The sequence below is a fragment of the Marmota flaviventris genome, chromosome 2 (genome assembly GCF_047511675.1).
Source record: "Marmota flaviventris isolate mMarFla1 chromosome 2, mMarFla1.hap1, whole genome shotgun sequence".
NCBI classification, from domain to species: Eukaryota; Metazoa; Chordata; class Mammalia; order Rodentia; family Sciuridae; genus Marmota; species Marmota flaviventris.
In genome coordinates, this window is record NC_092499.1 from 37349643 (window position 1) to 37373213 (window position 23571).

The 23571-nt window shown below is 49.1% G+C and overlaps 2 protein-coding genes across 18 annotated transcripts in view; one reads left to right on the forward strand and one right to left on the reverse strand.

Moving 5' to 3' along the window:
* Nucleotides 1–23571, reverse strand: part of Nrl (neural retina leucine zipper) — a 283758-nt gene that overhangs the window by 244487 nt on the left and 15700 nt on the right. For 12 of the 16 annotated variants that reach the window (XR_011706580.1, XR_011706573.1, XR_011706571.1 and 9 more), the window contains exon 1: nucleotides 2492–2846. Coding sequence is in view for 2 of the 16 variants with exons in the window: in XM_071607779.1 (XP_071463880.1) it covers nucleotides 11381–11713; nucleotides 12501–12881 (714 nt within the window). In the remaining 14 variants the exon portion in view is untranslated. Of the gene's footprint in view, nucleotides 1–2491; nucleotides 2847–10046; nucleotides 11714–12500; nucleotides 12909–17307; nucleotides 17408–23571 lie in introns of those variants that run through there. The other 4 variants (XM_071607779.1, XM_071607777.1, XR_011706581.1 and 1 more) reach the window with 2 other exon arrangements.
* On the forward strand, nucleotides 1347–8554 carry Cpne6 (copine 6). 2 transcript variants are annotated; one of them, XM_027920109.3, is made up of 17 exons: nucleotides 1347–1418; nucleotides 2722–2893; nucleotides 3319–3498; nucleotides 4603–4677; nucleotides 4845–4919; nucleotides 5087–5170; nucleotides 5268–5357; nucleotides 5721–5825; nucleotides 6062–6148; nucleotides 6391–6450; nucleotides 6703–6836; nucleotides 6910–6964; nucleotides 7053–7104; nucleotides 7410–7543; nucleotides 7687–7923; nucleotides 8099–8273; nucleotides 8372–8554. In XM_027920109.3, the coding sequence occupies exons 2-16, from the start codon at nucleotides 2726–2728 to the stop codon at nucleotides 8234–8236; spliced, it is 1674 nt and encodes a 557-aa protein (XP_027775910.1). In that variant the 5' UTR covers nucleotides 1347–1418; nucleotides 2722–2725; the 3' UTR covers nucleotides 8237–8273; nucleotides 8372–8554. The 2 variants fall into 2 exon arrangements, with proteins under 2 accessions (XP_027775910.1, XP_071463874.1); XM_071607773.1 differs by lacking the exon at nucleotides 1347–1418 and having other exon boundaries at nucleotides 2638–2893.

Consider the following 23571-nt stretch of genomic DNA (forward strand, 5'->3'; position numbering starts at 1 on the left):
AGTACCTTTGATATTCAGAGCCTCTTAATAGCCTCTTCTTCTGTGTGGCCTTCTTGATGTCCTCCCCACTCACCTGCATTCAGCCCCTCCTCACAAGGCCCTACTGCCTCCTCAGCAGGTCAGTGATGTTGCATCTGTCACACTTCACTGCATTTCATATTGGTGTATCATCTCTGCATGTGCACTTCTCTCTTCCAGACACTTCTGCCTCCCGCAGGGGAGAGGCTACATTCGAACCACCTGGTTAGCCCCAGTGCCTGGTATAATGCCTGGCACTCAGGAGATGGTTAATAAATAGTTGCTACCTTAATAAATGAGCAGCTTAAAGGAAGATGTCCTGGTGAATGCTCTTGTGTTCTTATCCCAGATCGCCATGTGTTCAAATGTCTTCATGTGTGACTTATAGCTCCCCAGGCAATTAATTGCTCACTTCCCCTGGTATCACTAAGAATGACTAATGTCTTGCTTCCTTAAGATCTGCACATGGCACGGTCACTCCCACAAGGATGTGGCCCTACATGCGCAGTTGGGGAGAGGGGTGGTTGGGTACACTGTGTCACCAGGAAGACGCCTTGGGTATCAGTCCTTTAGCACATGCCCCCACTGTGCAGCCCTGTCCTCCAAGGGCTTCATGCCCAGGATGTGAGTCTGTGTCCTAACCAATCATGTCCGTTTCCTGTTTCTCCTTATAAAAAGGTGGCTAGGAAACTGGACATCATTCTTAAAGCCATGAGGGTCTGCGTGGTGTGTGGTGGTTTTTAAACAGCACGTGAAATCAACATCCTGTTGTATCCTGGGTTGGTGTGAGTGAACCTATATATATGTGTGTGACAAGTAAAGCCCAGTGTTCTTTGATATGTGACTGCAAATATCCTTAACAAGTGTAATACTGTTGAAAGCACTGAGACTGGGTGTGTTTCACACTGTGTATGGGTGGGGCTGTAACTGTCATGGTGTCACAGTGAGTTTACGTACTGGCGCCTGTGTGTGTCAAGATATGTGTGAGCCGTGGGTGCACGTGTCGCCATTCTTTCTGTGTGGATGTGTGTGGATGTGTGTGCATGCACCACTGCGGCATGTGCATCTCTGTGATGCTGGGTGTGGGTGTGGTGTGAAGGGGAAGACGTGTGTCACTGTGTCTGCGGGGGTCCTGCCTCTGAGCCACCCCCAGCCCGCCCTCCTTCCCCAGTTCTGTGGCTCCCTCTCAGGCAATGGCCCTGCCTCTCCCCTCTTCTCCCTCCCAACCGGTCTGTGCGGGGGGAGCTTGTGCTGCGGCCCCCCCATCCCTCCCCATCCAGGCCCCATAAATAGCAGCAGAGCTGGAGCCGGAGCCGGCGCCAGCGGCTGGAGCAGCAAGGGAGTCAGGGCCAGGGCTGAAGAGGAGAGCCGGAGAGAAGAGCCCCCGACTGAGAGCCCAGGTGAGCCCACCCTTTCTCCCTAGAGCAGCCCTGGTCCTACCCAACCTGGCCCAGTCTCCATAACAACATCTCCTCTGGCCCCCAGAGAGGTCCCTCAACCCTGCCTGATCCCCTCACCACCAAATGTCCCTGCCTATATCAATCAGGAGACCCACAAGAGTGGGGAGACTCATAGCTAGAAGGCAGAAAACCCCAGCCCAGACCCTCACTCACATACCTACAAGGATACATTGAGAGAAGATGGGTACCAACCAGGGAAGGGTCTCAGTTTTGAAGGAGGTACAGAAACTGTCACACCCTCCCAGAGATGGACACATGACAGAAAGGGGCAGACACAGAGGGTGGGGCACTCAGACACACCAACACACACTCACTCGGGGAAAGCACGGCATGAGATCCGACAGTCTCACCCTTGAGACCTGGACAGACACAGATAGATGGACTGACCGGCCATGAACTCGGGCCGGCATACCCCTGCCTGCTGCTGCCCAAGATTTTGTAGCAGCGCTGGGGGAGGATGGAGCGCATGCATCCCACGGGCAGCATGGAGGGGGCTGTGGCTCCCCCAAAACCCTGTCGCTAAGAGACAGTGCCAGTGTTGCCAAGAAGTGTGAGACCAGAGGAGGGGGGAGGGCTGCAATTTTTGTCATAGTGAGAGCCACTGCCAGGAGCCTGGGGGAGCCTTCAGCAGAGCTCTGGTCCTGAATCTAATTCCCAAGCCCACTGCCCCTCCTTTCCCATCAGGCAGCCAGAAGGTGAGTGGGGGTAGGGAGAGGACAGGGACAGCCCAGCAGAGCACCTTCCAGCCTGTCTCCTCCTGCCTACTGCGGACTTCATTCCTGAGACCTTTTCTCTTCAGACCTCCAGGGGCCTCTCCAGCCCCTGCCCACCCCCTTGCCCCAGTTCAGCTCGCTCATGCCAAGACTGAGTGCAGTGCTGGCTCAAACACCAGTCGGGAAATAGCAGAAGATGCTGAGCCAGCAGACAGCATGGATCAATCGATGGCCTGGAAGCCAGGACTGCCAGGAACCCTGCTGCGTCCCCCAACACTTTCCAGCCCCATCCGCACATACCTAGGCTGGTAGCTGACAGAAGCACAACAGGGAGAGGCTCTGCTCCTCCATCCTCCCCTGCTCAGAGTTCTGGGGAAGTCAGGCAGAAGGCAGGGAAAGCAGGAAGTCCATGAGACCCCAGGGCCTCAGTAAGGAGGGCAAGGTGGGTGGGGGGGTCCTGGGTCCCCAGAGAACAGTCCTCCTCTTCTGGTTCTCCTTCCAGTGTCCAAGCCATCTGCTCATCCCCACAGAGACATGTCGGACCCTGAGATGGGATGGGTGCCTGAGCCCCCAGCCATGACGCTGGGAGCCTCTCGTGTGGAGCTACGCGTGTCCTGCCAGGGCCTCTTGGACCGAGACACACTCACCAAGCCCCACCCCTGTGTGCTGCTCAAGCTCTACTCTGATGAGCAGTGGGTGGAGGTGAGAGGGCTTGGATTTTTCCTTAACTAACCTTCTGGGTTAATCTGGGAAGAGGGAGGGCGGTTGTGGGCAATGAAAGCCTAGTGTAGGGAAATGCAAGGGCTCAGGGGACCTTTTCTAGGCCATGTGGGTAACCTTGGAGACGAGTATGCCATCATGACAAACCCAAACCATTTTACAGTTAGTTCACAGAGTCCCAGAGGTTTCTGATGTTGCCCCAGAGGCGATGGAAGAGATCCCAAAGGCCTTGAGAGCCCCAGAGCGCTGAGGGTTCAACAGCCCCCTGAGCTTAGGGGTCAACCTAGGAAAAGAAGAGCTTGTTGTTGAGGATGTGGTGGCCCAAGGAGAGCTGGCATGACCTGAGCTGTCCAGGGCAGGGAAAAGTAACCTCCATTCTCAGAAAGCCCTAACCCCTCCTACTGCAGGTGGAGCACACGGAGGTGCTTCGCTCCTGTTCCAGTCCTGTCTTCTCCCGGGTCCTGGCCCTCGAGTACTTTTTTGAAGAGAAGCAGCCCCTGCAATTCCATGTGTTTGATGCTGAGGATGGAGCCACCAGCCCCCGCAATGACACCTTCCTTGGCTCTATGGAGTGTACCTTGGGCCAGGTCTGCATTCCTGCTCACCCCACCCCACTCTTATCAGTTTTTGTCTCTGGAAGTCAAATTAAGGGACAGCATTAGCTTTGGAGCTAGTTTGGTTTGTGACATGATCTGGGGATGAAGGTGGAGGGAGACAGCTGTAATGCCTTCACCTGCTTTGGCCAGGGTATGAAGGGTAGAAGAATCAGTGCTCTCTGTCCACAAGAGTCAGCCCTTTGACTAAGTTAGTGGTGGACTCAGTTTCTACAGCAACCTTTAGAGGGAGGCATAGGCCTAAGACTTGGAAGGATGAGGCAGGAGGATTGCAGGTTTGAGGCCAGTCTCAGCAATTTAGCAAAATCCTCAGCAACTCTGTGAGACCCCCCTGTCATAAAATAAAAATAAAAAGGGCTGGGAATGTAGCTCAGTGGTAAAGCACCCCTGGGTTCAACTCCAGTGTCCCTCACCGCCGAAGAAGGAGGAGGAGGAGGAGGAGGAGGAGGAGGAAGGCACAGAGGACTGGAGTGTAGTTCTGGACCTGGATCCCATCTCTGCCATTCAGTGGCTGTGCAGTCTAGGGCAAGATACTTAACCTCTCTGAATCTTAATTTCCTCATGTAAACATTCTCCCTGTAGGAGAGAATATTATAGTGCTTCCTTCTCTTTTGTTTTTTATTTGTTTGTTTTGGTGCTGAGGATTAAATCTATGGCTTCATGCATACCAAGGAAGCACTGTATCACTGAACTACACTCTAGTCCTCTGTGCCTTTCTTCTTTTTTTGGGAGGAGAGAGGTACTAGAGTTGATCCCAGGGGTGCTTTACCACTGAGCTACATTCCCAGCCCTTTTTATGTTTATTTTTTGACAGGAGGGGGCCTCACAGAGTTGCTGAGGATTTTTGCTAAATTGCTAAGACTGTTAAATTCAAACCTGCAATCCTCCTGCCTCACCCTCCGAAGTCTTAGGCCTGTACCTCCCTCTAAAGGCTGCTGTAGAAACTGAGTCCACCACTAACTTAGCCAAAGGGCCAGCCCTTGTGGACACACAGAGAGCACTGATTCTTCTACCCTTCATACCCTGGCCAAAGCAGGTGAAGGCATTACTGCTGTCTCCTTCTACCTTCATCCCCAGATTGTGTCACAAACCAAAGTCACTAAGCCACTACTGCTGAAGAATGGGAAGACAGCGGGCAAGTCCACTATCACGGTAGGCAAGGTCACCTGTGCTCACCCTTGGGCCAGGTAGTCAATGCCCCTGCATGAACATCCAGAAGAATATCATGTCCAGGAATACGTTCACCAGTCGGGAGGGTATGGGGTGGCCCTGGGTCGGCAGGGTGTGGGTGGAGTCCTACCACCTGTGTCCTCCTTCAGATTGTAGCAGAGGAGGTATCTGGTACCAACGACTATGTGCAACTTACCTTCAGAGCCCACAAACTGGACAACAAGGTTGGAACCCCAGAGTCCAGTCCCCTATGTTCCCTGTTAGAGAGCTCTACACCTCCCACTGGAGACAAATCCCAGAGTCTCAGGCCTGTTTCCTTCTCAGTGTTAGCACCCTCCAGTCCCTCCTTGCAAACTTCATCAGCTCATGGGCCCTCACCTTGCATCCCCAGGACCTGTTCAGCAAGTCTGACCCTTTCATGGAGATCTATAAGACCAATGGGGACCAAAGTGACCAGCTGGTCTGGAGAACTGAGGTGGGTGCCTAGAGCTATGGAAATGGGAGGGACAGAGAGAAGAGCAAGGAAACCGAGAAAGGAGGTAACGAGCTCCCTCCCCTGGTGTCTCTCCAAGGTGGTGAAAAACAACCTGAACCCCAATTGGGAGCCATTCCGCCTGTCCCTGCACTCTCTGTGCAGCTGTGATGTCCACCGGCCCCTCAAGGTGAAGCCCCAGCCAAGCAAGCACAACCTACTTGGAACGTCCAGCCTGCTGTCTGAGACCTTCCCCACCGAGTGTGGCAAGCCGCCTCCCTCTCCCCCATGTGATAAGCACTTCTCACTGTGGGATAAATAACAGTTCACAGCTCGATGTTAAGCTTCCCACATGTGTGATTTTTATCAGAGGCCAAAGTCCCTGCCAGATTGAGCTAAAGAACCAAGTTCAGCAGGTAGCTCTCTGGGCCGGTCAATATCTGTGTGGGTCTAGAGACTGTGCAGCTCCTACCACCCTGAATCCCCCACCCAACCTAGAAAGCACCACAAAGCATCCCCAACCCAGATCCCACCTCTCCCCCTCCCTTTTCAGTTCCTGGTGTATGACTATGACTCCAGTGGAAAGCATGACTTCATTGGCGAGTTCACCAGCACTTTCCAGGAGATGCAGGAAGGGACGGCAAACCCTGGGCAGGAGGTGCCACAGAGACCCTACCCCACCTCAGAATCCCACCCAAATTCCTGGGAAAATCCTAAGGGTGACACTGAAGAGACCACCATAATTGGCTGGAGGTGGAGAGGGTGGAAAGTCCCCAGGTTTGGTCAAAGGATGGAGCCATGGGGATCTTGCTCTAGGAGGCTTTGCTGGAAAGGGGCAAGAGAGGCCACCTGATGGACTTATGACCCTGTGTTTGTGGGGTGCATGTGGTCTAGATGCAGTGGGACTGTATCAATCCCAAGTATCGGGACAAGAAGAAAAATTACAAGAGCTCAGGGACGGTAGTGCTGGCCCAGTGCACGGTAAATTCTTGTTTCAAGTGTTGCCTCTGCCCCTTCCCCTGCCACAATCTGATTCAACCCTTCCCTTTTTTCAAAAGACTAACCATTTCTCTGCTCCTGGGAACTGGGAATCCCTGCCCCATCCTACCCCCAACTGCAACCTCAAAAACTCTGGTCCCTCTACCTTTCCCACAGAAGCTCTATCCAAACTTCTTCCCAAAAAGACCACGCCCCCACCTCATTTTCTCTCCTCCTTCTGCCAGGTGGAGAAGGTGCACACCTTCCTGGATTACATCATGGGCGGCTGCCAGATCAGCTTCACGGTAAAGGCCCAGGGAATGGGGGCACAAATAAGAGGGAGAGTCTAAGTCTGCAATGAGCCCATAATCCCACTGCCCCTACTCATGCTTCTTACGAGTCTTAGAAATGTTAACTCACCACACTGAGACTACCTGTGGTCCCCCAGACTCATCTCAGTCCTCCCTACAGTCCTACTCTAGTTCTGGCTAGCCTCTGTGGCAGCTCTCATAGCTACAGCATGATCCTTTCCTCACCCTCACCCTCATCCTCACCAGGTGGCCATCGACTTCACCGCCTCCAATGGGGACCCAAGGAGCAGCCAGTCCCTCCACTGCCTCAGTCCCCGCCAGCCCAACCACTACCTGCAGGCCCTGCGTGCAGTGGGAGGCATCTGCCAGGACTATGACAGGTAAGAGGGAGATGGGGAGGAACAGGAAGGCCAGCCTTGCCCCAGGAGCCCCACAGCCTTTTCTTCTCTCCAGTGATAAGCGGTTCCCAGCTTTTGGCTTTGGAGCCCGGATCCCCCCCAACTTCGAGGTAGGCTGGATGTAGGGGAAGGGAGGATATGGGGGTGTCAGACAGGAAGGAGACTCACCCCCTCATTGTGCTCACCTTATCCACACAGGTGTCCCATGACTTTGCCATCAACTTTGACCCAGAAAATCCTGAATGTGAAGGTAAACTGGGAAAGTCCCACCAACCTACCTCCTACCTGCCACACATGCTTGCTGCACATGTCTGTACATCTCACACCAGAGCACAGATTCCGATCCCATGGGCTCAGTGCCCTTTCACCCATCCAAGGCCTGTCTTCACTGGGTAAGACTCATTCCCACAGCCCAGAGTCTACCCACACAACTCTTTCAGCCCAGGAAACTACCCATCTTTCTTCCTGTTCTAGTGAGGAAATTGGGGTGGCAGGTCCCAAGAACAGAGGCACCTCCTAATCTCTGCTAGTTACACCTCTTTTTTTTGCCCACAGAGATCTCAGGGGTCATTGCTTCCTACCGTCGGTGCTTGCCACAGATCCAGCTGTATGGCCCCACCAACGTCGCCCCCATCATCAACCGTGTTGCTGGGCCTGCACAGCGGGAACAGAGCACTGGCCAAGCCACGGTGAGGAGATAAAATAGACAAGCAGGTGCTGCCTGTACCCTGTGTGTCCTCAGGTGGCGCCAGAGCCAGGGCCTGGGTTAGGGATAGGCGTCAACATCCTTGCACACAGAGACGACCTTTCTTCCCCCTCTATCTGCCCTCAGAAGTACTCAGTGCTGCTGGTGCTCACGGACGGAGTGGTGAGTGACATGGCTGAGACCCGCACAGCGATTGTGCACGCCTCCCGCCTGCCCATGTCCATTATCATCGTGGGTGTGGGCAATGCCGACTTCTCTGACATGCGGCTGTTGGACGGCGACGATGGTCCGTTGCGCTGCCCCCGAGGGGTGCCGGCAGCCCGCGACATTGTCCAATTCGTGCCCTTCCGGGACTTCAAGGATGTGAGTGCTCGGTGCCCCTCCAGCGGAAGGGCTCCTCAGCTCCTCTTGCCCTCAGATCTGACATCTATGTCTCATCTGCTTGATGTCCTGCGAAGTGCGCTGGAGCCCAGCTGACCACTCCGCAGTCCTTCACTCATCTGACCCAGCCCCTAACCATGTCTCCGCCCCATCCCAGGCTGCCCCGTCTGCTCTGGCTAAGTGCGTCCTGGCTGAGGTGCCCCGGCAGGTGGTGGAGTACTACGCCAGTCAGGGCATCAGCCCTGGGGCTCCCAGGCCCTGCACGCCAGCCACGACTCCCAGCCCTAGCCCATGACTGCCTCCCATCGGATCGACACACCCTCCACCTCTCAGTGAGTCCTGGGGCCCGAAAAGGGTGCACACAAAGGATGTGCAAAGTGGGGTTTCTAAGGAGACTACTTTGGCTTATGACTATTCCACACCTTCCCAGGTGCCTGTCCTGACCCATGTGACTCAAGTGACTAGTGCCTCTGCCTCTTGAACCAGCTGTGCCCCCTGGGTTCTGGAAGTGAGTGGTGGGCCCTGCCCCCATCTTTCCAAGCCCCATACCCTCTAGTTTGTGTCCCTCAGTGACTTCCTTCAGTAATCATGATTTTCCTGCCATTAATAAAAGGAACCACTCCTAGCACCTCTATCTCTACCTATCATGTCTCGGATGTTCATTGGGTAGTCTGCAGTACCCACACAAACCATAGAAAATATGGGCCAGCACCCTTCAAAATCTGAGCCAAAGCTCCCCAGGCAGGCATGGTCTCTGCAGTCTTACCCCAATCATGTGCCAGTGGGCTCTAAGGAGCCCCCACCCTTACTTCCCAAGCACAGGGGTCCAGACACTGTGGGGGTTAGTTATAGGAGATGGGGAGGTAATAAGGGGCTGTCAAGAAGGGGCAGGCTGATGCTTTCTTACAGCTGTCTACAGAGAAGCATGCTGAGTCCCTGAGGGTTGAACCCCTGCCTCCACACAGCTGTGGGGTGGGTCAAGAAAGATTGTTAGGGAGGTGACTGAAGGAGGGCAGCAGATCAGTTAGTGAAGTCGGAGCGTAGAGAGGGCATTTAAGGAATGCACAACCTGATTTTCCTGGGTGTGTAAATGTATGTGCTTTCATGCACCACATATCCCTGGCCCTCCATGAATGTGGCTTCAGTGGTTCAGAAAGCCCAGCTGTGCACTATTGATGATAACATTAACAACAGCAGCAAAGTTTATTCTTTAGCATGTGTCAAACTTTGCTTCTTTAAATGCATTCATTTTCACTAATAGTTATCATCATTTCCCCCATTTTTCTGACAAACCAAGTGAGGCTTGATTTTTAACTTACCCATGGCCAGAGAAAAACTCGTAGAACTGGAGCTTGAGTCCAGGCCCAGCTGACTATAAAACACCCACATTCTTCATCATTACAATGTGCAAACTTTATTTGAGGTATAGCCCTCTGATCCAGCTTTATCACCTTGAGACTCAGGTGTATGTATATAAGACCTAGTTGTATGCGCAGGTATATGTGGATGCGTATCTCAGCCCTGTTGTGCAATGAAGGTAAGAAAGGTTTGTAAGAGAAGCAGAGAGTATGGATTAAAGTTCCAGGGAGCAGGCAAGGACACAGGTGAAATTCAGAGTAAAGGAAGAAGAGCTGAGCTCCTGAGGGATCTTCTCCACCCAAGCCCCTCCTTTCAACTAGAAGTGTGGAAGAGGATGGAGGAGAGGAGTTACCTCTCCCATGAGCCCTCAGAGGGGTATGAGAGCCAGAGAGGATAGCCATTAGCCAAAGGTAGGGAAGGGAGAAGAGAAATTCTAAGGGGGGATGGAGGAAAGGACTCCTGTTGCAGGCTCCTGAGTGGAGGAGGGATGAGTTGGGCTAGAGGAGGAGAGGGAACAAGAACTGTGAGGGGAAGAGAAGAGACAGCTGGGGAGGGGGTGGATAGAGGGGGCAGAAAGGAAGAGAGACATATGGGAGCCACTTCCCCCATACCCAACCGCTTCTCCCATTTATTATGTCCCTTAGAGGACAGACAACTGTGGCTGATGAGGTGGCTGCTCCCAGCTCAATGCCTCTGCTCTGCCCAGAGGCCCCACTGGCCCTCCCCATATGCTGCAGAACTGGAGGGGTTACCATGGCAACTGTGAGACCTTGAGGATAACCACAGGCAAGCCTAGCTAGACCACTGCTGCTCCTGGGCTTTTGTGGTGGCGGTGGTGGAAGGTAGAGGCTCCATCTGGACCAATTCCCGCCCCTCTACCCCATTTTCATTAGCCCTTCAATACTGAGATGTGCCACTCAGTTCCAGGTGGTTTCTCCCACCCTCTTTCTGATATACACACAGATGCACAAAATAGTAACATGAAACAGGGATAGAGAACGAACATTTCTTAAATTGCAAGAACATTTAGCCAGTAACATTAGAATTCCACCTGGGCTTCAAGTTTAATTCATAAAAGCTGCACTCAGCTCCCCGTCATCCTGGGAAGTCTCACCTCAGCCCTCAGAGGCAGGAAGTAGCAGGGACACCCTAGGTAGGTCTGGAGACTGAGGCAGCTTGGAGGAAGTAGCAGAGGCCCAGTGCCTGTTTCCCAGTGCATGCTTCCTCTCCTGGGTTGCTCTCCCACAGCTTAGGCTGCAGCCAGGAAGCTGAAGCAGGACAGGAGGGCTTTCTGTAAGCTTGTCTTAGGGACCTCTTGGGGACACCATTGGGAGTCCCTCATGGATGAGGTGCCAAAACTGAAAAAGTGCCAGAAGTCATCCAATCTAAGTGAAAATTAGATGAAGTGTCTAAGTCCCAGGGAACAATTGATTAGCTCAAGGTGACAGAGGGCTCCTATGGCAGAGCAGTGATTAGCACCAAGGGCTCTTTCCCAGCTGACACCAAACCACTCCCAGGGTTTACTTCTCAGACCTGTACTGCTCTGGACCCTGCAGGCCACTGGGTTGGGCAAGGAAAAACATATTGGGTAGAGTTCCTAGTCTTGCTGTTGAGAATTATTAAATCTTGAAACTGCAGTAGGCCTAAAATGGGGAGGTTACAGTCCTTCAAGTGAAAAAAAAACAGCCTCATTGCTAATTGTAGTCTTAATGCACTACAAGTTGAAAACCTTGAATTAAGAACTGAGGGGGGAAATGTACCACTCCCTCTCCTTCCATTCACTGTGCCACCCAGCCATCCTCCACACCTGCACCTTCAGTGCCTGTCATTGGCCCCTGCAGAGCTCAGTATGCTTGCTACTCATGAAGGATAAGGTTTATGACCTGCGGAGGTGTATGAGTGGAGGAGTTACCTCTCCCAGAAAATGGCCAGACTAACTTCGGGCATCCCTTGAAGGTCCAGAATGTTTGGGGTTATTTGTGTGGTTATACGGGGAGTGGATGGGACCAGTGGACAGGGGTTGGCTGGCTGCTAATCTCCAACTCAGCCACCTCCACGGTCCACGCCCTGCCCCAGCTGCTCAGAGGAGGAGGTGGGTGTGGTCCCCGGGCCCGGGGCCACTAGATGTCAACCGGTCACAGCGAGCCTTGTAGAGGTCGCGCTCCCGAGACAGGCGAGCTACCTCCGCCCGCAGCGCGTCTAACTGAGCAGCCAGGCGGGCGCGCTCCGCCTCCAGCCCGCGCCGCTGCTGCAGCCGCTTGGAGCGACAGGTTTGCGCGTAACCGCGGTTCTTCAGCGTGCGGCGCCTCTGCTTCAGCCGAAGCGCCTCGTCGCGCCCGCAGCCGCGCAGCTGCCGGTTTAGCTCCCGCACAGACATGGATACCAGTGCTGCGTCCGAAAACCGCTCGGCCAGCTGAGGAGGAACAATGCAGGGACCTGTTCGGCTGTGGGTCCCACCCTGCTCCATCCACAGGTTGGAACGCTGGGTTAGCCCCACTGTCGAGAAGGCTTCGACCCCCCGGTTCCCACTTTTACCTGAATGCCCCCTTTTCTAACAGAATCTATCTCAGTCCAGACCCACAGGTCCTAGACACCCGACTCGCACCCCTCGGCACACCCTGCAGAGCAGGCCCCGCCTCCCACTGTCAGGCAAGCTCAGCTACACTCGGTGCCCCTCGCAGCATCCCACTTCAGGTCCAGTTGTGTGCCAGGGACCCGTGCCCAGACAGTCCCCTCCCCTCCAACAAGCCACGTTTCCGTGTCCTGAAGACCGCAACCCGGTGACCCTCAAAAGATTTAGATTATGCCCTAATGCCCTCAATACCCCCATCTGTGTCTATAATTAATAGGATGAGTTCCAATCCTTCCTGAGAAGGTTGGGCATAGGGAAAGCACAAAGCCTTGGAAAGGCCAACCTCAACCACTGTCTTAACCCGGCTCCATTCCACATGGGGCATCTATTTACTCCCCTGTAATCCCTCTCTGGGGGCCTTTTCTAACTTATCCCTGTTCCTTCTGATTCAGTCTATTCGTTTCTCTTCCTTTTGAAAAAAACGTAGTTTTCTCTGATTTCTTTTAAGAGTCCTTCTTCCCTTTTCCTGCCCTCTTTCCCCAGTCCAAAACCCTCTCCAGGAACTCTCCCTCTCTTGGACCGCCTCCTTCAGCCTGCCTCCCCTCAGACCAGCCTACTAGTCACTCACCTGGGCATGCTGGGCTCCTGTTTCCTCTAGGTTCTCTGGGTAGTAGCCATGGGGCCCCTCAACAGGGACTGGGCCCTGACCCTGCAGCAACTCCACAGCCTCATCAGGACTCAGCCCCAGCGCTTCCCCAGAATCCAGCTGCTGCTGCAGGGTGGCCAGCCAGTACAGCTCCTCCAGGCCTGCCCGGGGGCCCTCAGTGGCCCCCACCACGCCTGACTCACTGAAGGTTGGTGAAGGAGGCACTGAGCTGTAAGGTGTGGAGCCCAGTGAGGCTGTTGAGGCCACTGATCGTCCCTCCGGGGGCTCCCGCTTTACCTCAAACTTCATCAAGTCAAAGTCATTGACATATTCCATGGCCAGGGGGCTGGGGGACAGTGCCATTCTGTGTCTGGGCTAGGAGATGTGCACCTGCAAGAAAGAGAGGTCTGGAGTACATGGAGGCTGCCTGTCATCCTCTTTTACCAAACCCTCTTCCTCCAAAGTTCAAATGTGCTGGAGCCAGAGTTCTGAAAAACCAAATTAATGGTGCAGTCCTGTTCCTCCAGACCCGGAGGCAACCTTTCAGTTAGCATGGGTTCCTGACAGGGGCAAGCAATTGAAGACCTGATGGAAGAAGAGGACTCTCACCCCACAGGAGACTCTGGAATTAATGAAAAACAAGAGTAATATGCAGTTTTCCCAACCCTAGTGCAGAGACATACTGAGAGGCCCTGTCATCTCAAGAGACAGCATTCCATTTCCAAGCAATTAAAAAATTGTGCTTAATTAACTGTGACTGAATGTGTGTGTGTGTTTTAGGACAGTGGGAAGGCATGTGTGCTGTGAATCTTAAGATGTAAGGATACCGTGCTGTTACATCTCTATCTTATCTGTCTTTCAAGGCACTCAGAACAGTGTCTCAGGAAGACTCTTGGTGCTCATTTGTTCTATGGATTAGTCATTGATTCCCTGTTATAGAAAAAAAAGAGACTTTCTGAGAGAAAAATAAAAGTCCTAGAACTAGTTCTAGAAAGATCTGAACTGAGTGGCCACCATCTTTCCTCAAAACCAATCTCTCCAAGGGAGAACCCACCAACTCTGAATTTCACCCCTTTGATTCAAATCTGCTATATTGAGCAGATTGCCTGTGCTTTTCTGACCCACTCTCCTTTTTTTTTTTTTTTTCCAATGAGGGCAGTTAGACTTTATAACATCTCCCAAAGAGTGTTCTGTTAAACACAAACTCTAAGAAGTACCCAAGAAGAGGTCTATGCTCAAATAATTTTAGAAAGGCTGCCTCCTATCCCTACCTCTTGCAGAAGAGCAATTAATCTGAGAAGTCCTTTAGCAAACCATCTGTTCAACTTCAACACAGAGTGTCCCAAACTTATGACACCAAATAACTCTCTCTTGTCTGTTACCAACCACAGAGCACGTGTGCACTTGGGGAACCTCTGCCTTTCAGAGATCCTTCCCAGCCTGAAAGTCCCAGCTTTTGCCCAGCTCCCAATTCCAACAGCTCCACTCCCACCCTCAGAATGAGCAGAGCAAGGAGTGTTCATCCCCTTAGATTTTGGCTCCCTCTTGATGCCCCAAGCCTAGATAATTCTCTTCTCGGTCACATCTCAGATCCCCAGACCATACCTACAGAGGTGAAAGGAAGGACAAGACCTCTTTTTTTATCTCAGAAAAAGGTTCTGTATTCTCTATGGAGCTCTTTGCCCTGAGTGCACAGAGGAGTTGAAAACAAAGACACAATTGAAGGAACTGGTCTTTGACCGGAAGGAGATGGTGAGACCTGAATCAGTGTCCAGAGAGAACAGGATGTGCAGAGAAGAGGTAAGTGGGGAAGAATATCTCTCTGATATGATGGTAGCCAGTACAGGGGTGGGGTAGGGTGAAGAAATTTGAGGATTCTAGAAAACTGACAACAGGAATAGCAGGTGTCTGAGGAAGGAACTACAGGTGAGAAGTCTGACACCCAAGTACCCAGACATACTTACTTTAGGGATGGCAAGAGATGATATGGTCAGTGTCAGAGCCAGACAGGCACAGCTTCCCCAGAGATTGGAGGACCCATGGAGCAGGGCCTGGTGCCTCTGTGTTCAGAACTATGGGGCTATAGGCACAGAGCCCAAAGGGCACTCTTAAAAGGCCAGCTCTCTGAGCTCATCTTTGGTCCTTAGGCCTCAGCCAATAAGATAAGGGAATAATTTGCATATCTCATTGGCATGGGGTGGGGGATTGGAGTGGAGAGAGACAGAGGAGAGGGCAGGCATGCCTATTCTCAAAGGAGAGGGACCATCTACCCCTACAAAGCTGATCACTGATGGTCCGACTCATGTATGCTTCATTCCCACAATGGCCTCAACCACTACCCCTCTATGTGAATACAACTCTCAGCCCTCTACCCTCAAAGCCTGGGCCTGGGAAGGAGGGCCAGACAAGCTCCCAGCAGCCCAACTTCTAAGGCTCTGAGCCCCGCATCCATGTCTGTGGGAAGTACAGATTCTCCCAAGCCCATTTTCACCTGTTGGGTCTGCTTCCCTTTTTCAAGTATACTCATATTTCTGTTCCTTGTCCACCTTAACCCTAAATGGCCTTATGCCCCTCACAAAAATTGCAGCTTTCCCCATGAGGAATCTCCAGGACTTGGCCATCCGATTCTCAGTCTCTCCCATTCTTAATAACCCAGCCCCAGACAGGTAGCCCAGCTTGGAAGAAGATGCAGAAGAAGAGAGAACAGGAAACTCTGCTCCTCCTTCCAGGCCACCAAAGGACACTGAAATCTAATCACCAGTCTATCCGATACACTTTTGTAACTGCCCTCACAAGCCCTCTGCTTCTTCTCACCTTTTTCCTGTGTCTCTGCCCCTCTTCCTCTCTCCCACTCATCATGGTTCCCAGATGGCTAGTGAATGACCTATATTTTCAGCCTAATCCCCTAACACCTCTTAGAGCTATCATCCCCCAGTAGGAGTTGGAATAGAGATACTAGGAATTAGCCAAGGAGATGTTTAAACCTGTCCAAAGCTGTTTAAATGGGGTCTCTACTAGAATAGAACTCCAAGAGTTTAAAAGCTATTCCATGCCTTCTGAGGACACTAGGTTTCTCTTAGCCCCAAAGGTCCTCAATTTTTTTTATATTTTAATTAGGTATCTATGCAGCAAAATGCATTTCGATTCATTGTACACAATTGAAGCACAACTTTTCATTTCTCTGGTTGCATACAATGTAACATCACACCAAATGTGCAGTCATACATGTACCTAGTTTAATGATGTCCATCTCATTCCACCATCTTTCCTGCCCCCATACCCCCACCCCTTCCCTCCCTCCCCTTTGCCCAAAGTTCCTCCATTTTTCCCATGCCCTGCCCCCATATGGATCAGCATCCACTTATCAGAGAGAACATGTGGCCTTTGGTTTTTTGGGATTGGCTTACTTTCCTTAGCATGATATTCTCCAACTCCATCCATTTACCTGCAAATGCCATAATTTTATTCTCTCAATGCTGAGTAATATTCAATTGTGAATACATACAACAGTTTCTTTTTTAATATATATTTTTAGTTGTAGTTGGACACAATATCTCCATTTTATTTTTATGTGGTGTTGAGGATAAAACCCAGGACCTTGCATATGCTAGGAAAGTGCTCTACCTCTGAGCCACAACCCAGCCCCACAACAGTTTCTTTATCCATTCATCTATTGAAGGGCATCTAGGTTGGTTCCACAGTTTAGCTATTGTGAATTGAGCTGCTATAAACATTGATGTGGTTGTGTCCTTGTAGTATGTTGATTTTAAGTCCTTTGGGTATATACCAAGGAGTAGAATAGCTGGGTCAAATGGTGGTTCCATTCCAAGTTTTCTAAGGAATCTCCATATTGCTTTCCAGATTGGTTGCATTAATTTGCGGTTCCTCCAGCAATGTATGAGTATGCCTTTTCCCCCACATCCTCGCCAACACTTATTATTGTTTGTATTCTTGATAACTGCCATTCTGACAGGCATGATATGAAATCTTAGAGTAGTTTCGATTTGCATTTCTCTAATTACTAGAGTTGTTGAATATTTTTCCATATATTGTTGAGTGATTGCATATCTTTTTCTGAGAAGTGTCTGTTCAGCTCCTTAGCCCATTTATTGATTGGGTTGTTTGGGGTTTTTTGGTGTTAAATTTTTTGAGTTCTTTATATATCCTGGAGATTAGTGCTATATTTGACGTACATGTGGCAAAAATTTGCTCCCAAAATGTAGGTTCTCTCTTCACCTCATTGATTGGTCCTCAGTTTTGAAAATTAACTGGCCCCAGCCTTAGGTTTTAGGAAAGAGCTGGTAGATGAAGATTATTAAGACAATATTTCTCAAAGTATTGTCTCTAGGCCATCAGCACCAACATTTCCTGGGAATTTATTAGATATATAAATTCAAGTTCAGTGCAGTGGTACATGCCTGGAGTCCTAGCACTCAGAAGACTAAGATGGGAAGATCACTTAAGTCCAGGAGTTCAAAGCTAGGAAATGTAGGGAAATCCTTCTTAAATATCCCACTTCACCTACTAAATCAGAAACTCTGGAGGTGGAGCCCAGAAATCTGTTTTAACAGCTTCTTCTAGCAATTCTGACACACACTAAAGTTTGAGAACAACTGCTCTATAGTTTTCTGCATTCAACCCAGCTTTTCTTAGTGTATGCTTGCTTGTGAGCATGTGTGTGTGTGTGTGTGTAGTCTCTCCTACCATGCTGTGTTAATCAGCTTTTTGTTACTATACCAAATACCTGGGGTGATAAAAGTATAAGTAAAGAAGATTTATTTTGGCTCACAGTTTTGGAGGTTTCCATGATCAATTGGCCTTGTTGCTTTGGGTCTGTGGTGAGGTAGTTCATGGAAGGGAGAGCATGGTGAAATAAAGCTTCTCATCTCCTGAATGGGAAAAGAAAAAGAGAGGAAAGGAAAGAGCCTGAGTTCCAACCGCCTCCTTCAAGAGCACATCCCCAGTGATCAGAAGACCTCCTACTAGGCCCCACCTCTTAGTTTCCACCACTTCCGAAAAGCACCAAGCTAGGGACTAGGCCTTTAACATGTGGGCCTTTTGCAGACATTTAAGATCCACACTAGTCAGCATGGTGGCGCATGCCTGTAATCCCAGTGGCTCGGGAGGCTGAGACAGGAAGATCTCCAGTTCAAAATCAGCCTCAGTAAAAATCAGCTAAGCAACTCAGTGAGACCCTGTCTCTAAATAAAATACAAAATAGGATGTGGTTCAGCAATCGAATGCCCCTGAGTTCAATCCCCGGTACCCACCCCCCAAAAAGTAGATCCATAATATAGCATGTACTTTCACACATTTATTAGAAGACCTAGATCAGATTAGGGCCTCCATTTTATAGAGCAGAATCCATCATCATCATTCAAGTTTAAAGGCTTCTCTATGTGATTTCCTGCTTCTACAGCCATTTTCTCAGAAGAAGCAAAAAGCTCAAGGCCTAGAAACCAGCTGAAAAATAGGAATAGGGATCCTGGAGATAAGAGACTCCATACTCTAGGGTGGACAGCAAGAAAGAGGCTCTAGAATTTCCCTGAAGAAAGAAGGAATAGGAAGTGTTGAGTGCAGCCTCCTTTTCATGCCTGCTCTAGGCTGGCCAGACACTTGCCCCCACCTGACAGCTGTCAGGTCTTCCCTGATCCTCTTGTTTACTGGAGGGCTCACAGGAGAGGTGGGAGGGCTAAGCTGCTAAGGGGCTAAGGGAGTTAGACTAAACAAGCTCAGGCGAGTTGAGCTGCTCACAGCTCAGACCAGGCACCACAAACTAGGGAAAGGAGTTGGGGGAATGAGGGCTGGGCTCAGGCTGAGCCAAAGGAAGGGAACACGGGCACCAAGAAGAGAGGCCATGCCAGCCAATGGGAACCAAGGGGGCAGAGCCCATCCCAAGAGGGCACAGAGACATGGAGATTGGGAAATACATACTGAGAATAAAGAGACATCTGGGGACAGGGAAATATGGGTGAAAAGGATGAAGCCAGGGTGAACACTAAGAATGACAGAACAGAATAAGTAAAGGAGACTAGCTAAAGAGGCAGTAGGGGTAATGCCGGGATAAGTCAGGGCTCCACAGGGGTTTACATTAAAGGAGACAGAAGGATACAGGCATATAGAAGAGATGAATAAGGAGCCATGGGGGAACTAAAAGATAAAAAGGGGGGACAGTTTCTGGGAGACAACTAGAAGACAGTAAGAGACAACAGGAGAGATAGACAGGAACAATGACCTAGAAGTGGTAGATAAAAAGGAAGGAGACAGATAGATTGTCATGCTGCAGAGGAAGAGTGGCAGCCATAAAAAGTAGAAAGATTATGGACAGAAGGATGCTGGACTGTGGGGTAAGAGGGCCAGACAGGCAAAGGAAGAGGAATGGGAATGGGATCCAGGATGCTGCCCCAACCTCATCTGTTCCGCACACCCATTTTGGAACCTAGAAGGCCAGTGTCACTCCTACTTCTGGCCCTTGCTTATCTATATCTTCAGTAATGGATCCAAATCCTCAAAGCTATTCCTGGTGTACCTCCCACATTTATTTGACAAATATTTATCAAACACCTATTCTGTACCAGGCACTGTGTTAGGCACAAGGGATACCTCAAGGACTTACACTGTCAGCTGGTCTACATGCAGCTGACATGGAGCATCAAATTACTGCCCTTAGATCCAGGCAAGAGCAGATCTACCCTGGCCCATGCTTTAGAAGGCTCCATGCTGGCAGTCTTCTGATAGAGCACTCCCATGTTGTGAGAAGTCCAATACTCTTTTGTCCATATTCCATCCTTTTTAGAACCATACTCCAGATATCTAGGAATTTCCTGCTCAAAGAGCCCAAGCTCACATCTAGGATGCACATAATTTCTTTCCTGGGTGTTCCTTCCCATAGCTAGACACTACTGGTACACACATCCCTAAGTCAGTCAAGGGGTGACTGCTTGCAGGAGAGTGTGGACAGAGCTGGGATGGAAAGGTAGCAGGCCCACATGTTTATAAACACAGCTGGGCACAGTCCACAGTGGTACCAGGGGCAGGTGGGAAGAGAAGTGGTTCCAGCTGAAGACCAGTGGCTGAAAGCTGCCTCTCCCCCAAAAGTTTTATAAAGAACCCTAAGGATTCCAAACAAAATATAAAACTGAACCTGGCCTTCCAGAGTGTTATGAAGTATATATTTGTCAAGGCATAAAAATAAAACACATTTTATCTGGATATGGTGTCACACGCCTGTAACCCCAATGACCTGGGATGTTGAGGCAGGAAAATCCCAAGTTTAAGGCCAGCCTTGGCAATTTAGCAAGACCCTTTCTCAAGAATAAAAAGTAAAAATGGATGGGGAAGGGGCTTAGTGGTAGAGCCCCTTGTTTCAGTCCCTAGTACCACAAAAATAAAGAGAACTTTTTTTAAAAAATTAGAGGGGCTGGGGTTGTGGCTCAGCAGTAAAGCGTTTGTCTAGCACGTGCAAAGCCCTGAGTTCCATCCTCAGCACCACATAAAAATAAATAAAATAAAGGTATCGTGTCCAACTACAACTAAGAAATAAATATTTTTTTAAAAAATTTAAAAATAAAATATCTTATTTAACAATTTGTTACCTTGCATTATACATTTTAAACATTTAAACATGAGCTTCTGAGCCTTGATTTGTACTCTTGCTTTAGGCCTTACATATGTTAGAAGTGTATCTACATGAAAAACAACTCCCATTTTATTTTTAGGAATGGGGTCTCACTTTGGTACCTGGCTGGCCTCAAATTTCTGTACTCATGTAGTCTTCCTACTTCAACCTCCCAAGGAGCTGGGACTGCAGGTGCAACCAAATGAGATGAGTGCCATGAGGGAGCAGAGAGGGTGCTATGAGTTTTTATTTCATAAAGATCTACTCTTGGGCTAGTGGGGCTGGGGCTTAGTGGCAGAGTGCTTGCCTGGTACATGTGAGGCACTGGGTTCGATCTTCAACACCACCTGATAATAACTAAATTAAATAAAGGTATTGTGTCTAGCTACAACTAAAAATATTAAAAAAAAAAAAAAAGACTTACTCCTCTAGGACACAGAGTCAGGGAGCAGGGAGGGTGTGGCAAGGACAGGTTGCCTGAGGAAGGTCACATTAACCTGAGACTGGTCAAGTGAATAAAAAGTGACCATGCCTGGAAATATGAAGAAAATGGGGATTCCTTTGCAGAAACAGCATATGCAAAGACTGAGTCAAGAGAGAGATAGACATGTTCAGGAAACTACATGTCCAATGTAGCCAGAGAGAGAAAGTAAGAAAAGTGTACAGAATGGTGGTAGGTGAGATTGGAGCAGTCTGCAGGGGCCAGACCAAGGATTAGGGTTTAATTGTAAAAGCAGTGAGAAGCTACTAAAGGGTGTCAATGGAGATGTGATCAGATCTGTATTTGAAAAGATCACTTTGGCATTTTGTGGAGAAAGCAAAATGGAATCAGAGAAGCTGGGTACGGTAGCCCATGTCTGTAATCCCAGTGACTCGGGAGGCTGAGGCATGAGGATTGAGAGTTCAAACCCAGACTCAGCAATTTAGCGAGGCCCTAAACAACTCAGGAACACCCTGTCTCTAATAAAACATAAAAAAAGGGCTGGGGATGTGGCTCAGTGGTTAAGTGCCCCTGGGTTCAATCTCTGATACCAAAAAAAAAAAAAAAAAAATGGAATCCGAGAGTCCAATGCGGGAAGACTGCCATGTCTAAGTTGAGTTTGGGGGACATCTTAAATAGGTATCCATATCAGACTGTGGTAGTGTGGGAAAAGGCAGCTTATGGCTAGATCGGCAACTGAGACCACTTCTCTTTCTAACCCTGACACCATCTTGGATTTCCAGGGACTCTGTCTGCAAACATGTGGCCATTCCACCTACCCATTCCAATCTGTGTATAAGTAGCTTATTGGGGAGACTTTCAAGAGGAGTGAGAGAAGCAGGACTGAGAGAGAAAAGCATTGAATGGCACTGCAATTGCAATCAGCTGATCCTATAGAAGCTCTGGAGCTCCAATGGACCTTGCGAGATGTCACAAATTAAGGCAAGGGAGTAGGCCTTTGTACTCCTATAATTAGACACACACTGCCCCTGGGAAGGGGGTATTGCACTTAGCAAGACATCCCTTCAGCCACATGTAGTGCTCAAGGAAGTACAGTAGGATCCCCGTATTGGCAGTTTCACTTTCTAAGGCTTTGGTTACCTATAATCAACATGGTCCCAAAATACTAAATGGTATGTTCTAGAAGTAAATAAATAATTCATAAGTTTTAAAGTATGCAGCATTCTGAGTAATATAATGATATCTCCACTCAGGATGTGGAGTGTGCTCATCCTTAATCAGTATATCCATACTGTATATGTACCTGCCCGTTAGTCACTTAGTAGCCATCTTACTTACCAGATTGACTATTGTAGAATCACAGTGCATGTGCAAGAGTACCACATAGAAGTGATGCTGGGTGATGATCCTCCTGACATATCATCAGAAGGTCAATAGGATCCTAACACTATGTTACAATACACACTTCATCTTATCACATAGGCAATGTAATACATCTCACAAGAAGGATATGTACAGTAAAATGTGATATAGAAAGACCCCATTCACATAACTTTTATTGCAGTATATTATTATAATTATATGTTGTTATTATTATTAATCTCCTGCCAATGCCTAATAAGTAAATTAAACTTTATCATAAGTATATATGCATAGGGAAAACATGGTATATATAGGATTCAGTACTACCTATGGCATTAGGCATCCAGTGGTGATCTTGGAATGTATACCCCTCAGTAAGTGGGGACTGTGTTCAGTTGGAACTTATGGCCAATATTTAGCTGCTGTGATGTGCACCAGAATCCTAAAAGGGGGACGGCCAGTGTACCACAGTGTCCAGTACAGGGAATCTGTGAGACATCAAAGGGATGGACCTAGAAGGCATCTATCTAGGAAGCAGAAAAACAGACAAGGTCAAGGCTGGTCACACCCTGCCCCCTGGTGGTAATCCTTGGACACTGGGTCAGCTGGTGGGCCAGGCTGGGGGTGAAGAAGGAACTAAACAAGAGTATGGCAGATCAGGGGGAATCCGCAATGCAAGGAAAGCCTCACCTGAGCCCTCTGTTTGGTCTGCCCAAAGCTAAAGAAAGAAGTAACTGTGGGGAAAGAGGATTCAGAAACGTGGGACTCATTCATTCTTTTAATTCAACCAACATTAATTTTGGATACAAGGATTAAAAACAAGACTAAAATTTGGATGATCTGTCTATGTAGGTGAAAAGACGACAAGTAGGGAGGTGGAAATTATAATCCTGGATAAATAAGAGCCAGAAGATCTTGAAGAACAGTAGATGCCATGTGATAGGCCTTGAAGGGATGATAAGCATAAGAGGTATAAACTTATTTTTATTAAATGATAAATTAAGGGGAAATAAATAGGATTACAACAGGAGGAAAGGAACCTTGATAATCAGAACCAGAAACTTAGAATCAGATTCCATTTTTTCCTGCTGATGAGATGTGTGATTTTGAGCAAATGATTTAACCTCTCTAAGCCTCGGTGTCCATATCTGTAAAATAGATTTGTTGTAAACCTGAATGACACAGAGCCTAAAACCTGCTGTCCACACCATAAACATTATTCCTCTCTTAACTTTCCAGAGTGAACTTATATGTACAATGGGGTGGGGGTAACTTAGTAGAGGGAGAGGGGAGGTGTTTGAGGAGTAGGAGGCCAAGAGATTTGTGTTGGAAGACATCACCTACAACCAGGTGAGAGATAAGCCCTGGACTAAGGCAGTGACTATAGGGATAGAAACAGATTTGAGAGCTAATTGTGAAGAAAAAATCCAAAGGTTCTCTAGTATCTGATTAATTATAAAGGATAAGAAAAAAAGTTTAGACTAATTCAGGTTTCCTCTGGGGTAACTGGCTAGATTGTGGTGCCATTTGCTGAGATAAGGAAAAACGGAAGTAGGCACATTATGAACAAGATGATGACCTTCAGAAGGTCAACAGTCCTGGCACCAACAATGCATAACTTTAGACCCAAT